We start from the raw sequence: 6,000 nt of genomic DNA on the forward strand, positions 1-6,000 counted from the left end.
ACTTCAAAACTTACTTCAAAAGTAACATCCTTCAGGAGACCTTCCCTGAACACCCCTAAGCTGCTCATGTGCCCCTCCCCCCAGTGCTCTGAAATCACCTTTTATTTACTTTGAGTATATTTTTCATTTACTTTTCTGTATACATGTTATTGTTCCCTTGCTCCCCCATAGAATTTAAGTTTCGTGAGGGCAGGGATTATTTCAGTTTGAGGTTTTGTTTTGTTTTTTTTTTTTTGTCTTTGTATCTTTATCACTAAGTACAGTGCCTGGCACATGCTAGAGTCTAGCAAATCCTTTTGTTAAAGGGATTTGTTCTGTGAAATTTGGATTCAGTCAACAGGCCGCACTTGAGGACCTAGAGGGCCATGTGTGGCCTAGAAGGCCCCAGGTTTCCCCACCCCTGTGCTAGATGTCATATAAACGCTTGCTGACTCATTTCTCTTGTTCCTCTGAATTCATAGTATTTATTGTCTGCACCATTCATTTGGTGCTTTCTCAAATATTGCTCATTACATTTGATTGTTTTCTTGTATTTCTGTCCTGTTCTTGTATTATTTTTTTTATATGTATCTTTTTTTTTTTTTGTCCTAGTAGTGTGTTATAGTGGAAAAAGGGCTGGTTTTAGTATCAGAGGAGCTAGGTTAAATCGTAGCTCCACCATTACCTTGCTAAGTCACCTAATTTGTTTCTACCTCAATTTTGTCTTTTGTAAAATCAAGAGTTTTTATTAGATGGTCTGTAAGGTGCCTTCCAGCTTTAAATCTATGGTACTATAAACTAATATTTAACCTGTTTGATGATACTTCTTTATGTCCTTCCTACAATAGGTACTTAAATATTTAAATGAATGAATGTAAGAATAATCCCTAGAGCCATTATTCCATTTCTTTCCTTTTCTGTTCTTTCTCCTAAAGCCAAAGATATTGGTACCACTGATTGGGATGCTCTTTCACTATCATCAAGGCAACTCTTCTGACCAGAAGTGCAGTCCTTTCGTATCAAACATTGCCTAAAAAGTATATTAAGTTCCATTAACTTAGCATAGTGCCAGGCACATAGTGTTTAATACATGTTCTATTATCTCTCTATCTAATTTCTCTTTGTAATCTGTGCCTATCTATCTGTCCATCTATCTATCATCTGGCAGCTATGTTGGACAGTGGTTAGAGTGCTAGCCTTGGAGTCAGGAAGACCTGAGTTCAAATTCAGCCTCAGACACTTCCTAGCTGTATGATCCTGGGCAAGTCTCTTAGCCTTGTTTGCTTTAGTTTCCTCATCTGTAAAATGAGTTGGAGAAGGAAATGGCAAACCACTCCACTATCTTTGCCAAGAAAACCCCAAATGGTGTCACAAAGAGTCAGACACGACCAAACATCATTGAACAACCATCTATCATCTGTCCAAAACAATAGGTAGCTTTATGCCCTTCTACTTGAAACCTGAACCCAAGACTTGTTTTCTTGGATTCCCATCAAGTGATGGAAGACTGAATTTTCAGCATATGAAACAGAGAGGATTTTTTTGGGTAGGGGGGTGGTTTAAAGTTCTATTTGACTTTATCTGGCCCTTTACTGCTGCTTGTTCAACCTTGTATTCCTTTTAGTTAAAGGGAGCAGTACCTCAATCCTGTGAGTTTCAAGAGGTCAGTAAGGCACCTTGGCATCCTGGTTTTAGAGTCTGGGTTTGCAGTGCAACATTAATGTCCAGAAGGGTAGGGAGTAATCTCCTGGTCCCAGGCCAGCAGTAGCCGAGAGGAGGACTCATCTCTCTTGGTGCATCTGGATTTGAACTTGGTTTGAACTTTGCCAAGATCAATGTTATGTAGAAACGGAGACAAGAGTGTGTCCCAGTGGGTCTTCAAAATAGAGCACTAACAAAGTACAAAACATTCCCCTCAATAACTCTGGAACCTAATAGTTTGTAATAGCCAATCTTGTGGCCTTGCTCATAATAGATACTTAATAAATGTAGATGCTCAATAATTGCTGAATTTGATTCATTCACAGTTACTTATGAAGTTCTTAAAAACTAAATTTTTCATTCTTATCTTATCATAAATGTGAGGTCAGTGGAAATGGTTTCCATCAGTGGCTCATGCTTCACTCAGTAAGTCTCAAAACTAGTTCACTGGTTTCCATAAAAAAGATCTAAATGCGCTAGAATTATGAGCGGTTAGGTGACCTGTTGGATCCTCAAACTCAGTACGTCCCAAAATGAACTCAGGCACTGTACTAAGGGCTCACTTTCCTATTATTTTCCTATAATTTCACCACTGTTATTCTCCCTCCCAAACACCAGGAAGTGACCTCCTTGATGTCTCCTTTAACCACATACATCTAATGTTACCAAGTACTACTGACTCTAGCTCCACAATCTCTCTCACAAATGACCATTTTTGGCAATGGAATCCAGGTCTTCACCCTTTATCTGGATTATTTAGATTGCCTCTCTACTTCCAGTTTCTCCCTCAAATTTATCCTATACACTCTTGCCAGGTTAATTTTCCTAATACACTGATCTAATCCCTCTTTCCAGTGACTCCTTATTACCCACCAAACAATATCCTAGTCCCTTATGGCAGCATTCAAAGCCCTCCATAAACTGCCACCCACCTTATTCACACACACACACACACACACACACACACACACACACAGAGTAATGTTGTACAATTGTAAATTCACTGTTCCATGAACATATGTTGCTCTTTCTTTATGGTCTCAGCTCACCCACTTGTCATACTTGGAACGCCCTTCCCTTCTGCTGAAATCTTTACCAACCATCTTTCAAAACCTAGTTTATTGTCTCTTCTGATACTCTGCCATCCTGGGCCAGAAATGTTCTCCCTCTCCTTTGGACTCCCAAGAAACTTTGTACCTCTCTTAGGCACTTAGGTGAGTTCAACGGCATGAAACTCTTAACTGTCTGTGACTCAGTAGGCAAATCTCTGGGAGTTGGCTGGAAGCACACAGATTATAACTGATTTATCTAGAATTAAACGGCTTTTAACTGCCAAATGTGAGAATTGAATTTAGTGGGAAATTTGGGTTTGTCAAAAGTTTAACCCGCCTTATTGCTACAATGTTACCCAAGTATTAAACTATAGGCAGATAAGTAAATGAGCTGTGATTGCCTCCAGGAATGAGTCTCCTAGCTTTCTTCTCAGGAAACTGATCACGCCCAGTCAGGGACTTAGTTGATAAGGCCTAGGGAGTTGTCTGAGGCACTTAGAGGTTAAGGGACTTCCTCTTGGTTCAACAGTTATCGAGAGTCAGAGGCAGAATTTGGCCCCAGGTCTTTGAGCTTGCTGCTTTAACCATTAGCCTGGGGGTAAGGAAAATGGGGGAGGGCTGGGGCGGGAAGTCTTGTAACTACTTACCACCTTCTCTTTTGTATTGTGGTATTAAGTACTTGTCTTCCCATTAGATTAAAAGCTTCTAGAGAAAAGGGACCTGCTTATTTGTTTGTTTCATTCATTCGTTTATTGGCAGCTGATGGCACAGCTCTGGAGCTGAGAAGACCTCAATTCAAATTCTACTTCAGACACTTACTAGTTGTGTGACCTTGGGCAAGTCACTTAATCTCTGTTTGTCCCAGTTTCCTCAACTGTAAAATAAGGATATGAACAGCACCTTCCTGGCTGGGTTATTGTAAGGATCAAATGACATAATATTTGTAAAAAGCACTTTGCACTCTGTCTGGCATATAGTCAGTGCAATATAAAAGCTTATTCTCTTCTCTTTATTTACCTTGGTATCATTAGTGCTCTATGTATGTCACAAGGTCCCATAAGATTTAGGACTGGAAGACACTTTATTTTTAATTTTTTTTAGGCAATTGAGATTAAGTGACTTGCCCAGGGTCACACAGCTAGTAAGTGTCAAGTGTTTGGTCTGAGGCCGGATTTGAACTCGGGCCCTGCTGACTCCAGGGTTGGTGCTCTATCCGCTTTGCCACCTAGCTACCCCACCTCCTATCTATTTTCATACCACTATAAGCCTAGTCTTGGTCCTCATTACTTCTCACCTGGACTATTGCAGTAATCTTCTCATTAGCCTTCTTTATCCAGCCTCTTCGTTTTCCAATCCATCTTCCACACACCAGACAAATTTATATTACCAAAGCACAAATCTATCCGTGTCACTCTTCTGCTTAATAAGCTTCAGTGGCTCCCCATTATCTTTAGGTCTTTTTTTGGCATTTGAAGATGATATGCTATTATAAGATATCATATGATATGTCCTGGTTCCAGATTTCATTTTTCCATATGTAATGAGACTTTGGACTCACTCCCTCAAAGCAAAGGTAGCCACATTACCTCCTCAGGGTTCGGTGCCTTGGCGAGGTTGAGCCTGACTTCTTTAATGTGATCAGCTTGAGGCCCTTCCATTCCAGTGTGTGCTCTGACCTGTTAACTGCCAGTGAACCCCAGTTCCATTTAACCAATTAATATTATTTAGCTTTTACAAGGGATATCTACTGAAAAATAGCAAAAACAGAAATACAGGTACACCTGGGGGCATACACTCCTCTCTACCATTGTGAGAAATAATTCATTTGCACCCCTACTCTAGTCCAATCAGTATATTATTCTACATAAATCATATGGGGATAGATAGGTTCTTAGAGTGGGCCTCAAACTTTAATGTAATGTTCATTACTTGTTTACCAAGTTGTGAGGCTCACTTGTACAACTACAAGAATGTTGACAAAGATATCTCCATCCTGTTTTGCTCAACTTCCAGGTCCAAACCCAGCATGGGTGGGATGCCTTGAGGCTCTGGAAAGTCCCCTGATTTATTTGAGTGCCTCTGGACTTCTCTCTCTTGTCCAACTGAGTAAGTGACCATCTTACAATCACTTAGTCAGTGGAGATGCCCCATACTTCACCCAACCTATGACCCCCCACCCACCACACCCCATATGTCATTTTTGGCCCTTCAGAGCAAAATCTATCAACCAATGAGATTCTGTATTTTGCCATGCCTCTTTTGCATATTTGGGGATCAAACCCTATAAGAACAAGGTACTGGAAGAAGGGAGCATCTCAGATTGTGAAGACCTGAAGTCCACTTCATTAGAGGGGACCATGGACACTTTAATAAAGTGCCATTGGCTCAGAGCTCTGCCTCGGTGTCTTTTAGTGTATGTCGGACAGTTTTAATTCCCATATCATCTTGGTTCGTAGGGAGAGTGGGTTCAAATTTAAAGCAGTTTCTACATAGCATTCTGTCCCACTAGGTTCACTTCCAAATGTAGCATAGCTGCTAGGTGATTCCTCATCTCACTTACCTCTGACCTGAAGGACATTTTCACAGGGAGGTAGCCAGAATGGCAGAGATAAAGGCCTTTTTGGAAGCAGGCTCCTCAGCCTATTCCACATGGCGATTGCACCAGCCAAGCACACTATGCATGTTCACTAGCCCCTATTACACATCTAAAAAGAAGAGAAAAAGACGTTTTTATAGGTAACTGTGGATCTCTAACACATAGTTTTTTTTTTCCTTCCCTAAAGCGTATAAGAAATTCAACATGTTAGTTGCAAAGCTGCCCTGCTTGCCTGGGTCTGTCTACCTTGACACTTTATTTTGTTCTCTTCTGAGCATTTTAACATAACTGAGTGATGTTCTTCCTTTTCTTTTTTTGGGAGGGTTCTCTATCATTCATTCCCATTCTCACTCCCCCCCCCCCATACTACTACTTTTCTTCATGCAATACAGCTAACTTGAAACATTAGTGACAAACAATAAACCACTTGTTTACTTTTATCAGACAGAAGTCATATATTTATCTACCTTAATTTCATAAGACACTTTAAAATATATGTCATTATCAGATATATACTTGCCTTGACACTCTAAGTATTTGTGATTTTTTTTTCTCTATTGATTCACCTTCTGCTGACCAATAACATGACCCCTCTACAACTTAATTGTTGATCTACCAGAGTTTTTGTACTTTTAGAATTTACCAACAGCCCAGAGATTGAGCTTCTCTGAG

The 6,000-nt window shown here is 40.3% G+C and overlaps 1 protein-coding gene across 1 annotated transcript in view; it reads right to left on the reverse strand.

Moving 5' to 3' along the window:
• Positions 1 to 5,352, reverse strand: part of LOC114031794 (desmoglein-2-like) — a 45,920-nt gene extending 40,568 nt beyond the window's left edge. Inside the window, exon 1 of the mRNA XM_027846929.1 lies at positions 5,293 to 5,352. Coding sequence (XP_027702730.1) covers positions 5,293 to 5,310 — 18 coding nt within the window. The 5' untranslated portion in view covers positions 5,311 to 5,352. The remainder of the gene's footprint in view (positions 1 to 5,292) is intronic.
• Positions 5,353 to 6,000: the final 648 nt, after the last annotated feature.

The sequence above is a fragment of the Vombatus ursinus genome, unplaced genomic scaffold, assembly GCF_900497805.2.
Source record: "Vombatus ursinus unplaced genomic scaffold, bare-nosed wombat genome assembly UNPS02015255.1, whole genome shotgun sequence".
Classification (NCBI taxonomy): Eukaryota; Metazoa; Chordata; class Mammalia; order Diprotodontia; family Vombatidae; genus Vombatus; species Vombatus ursinus.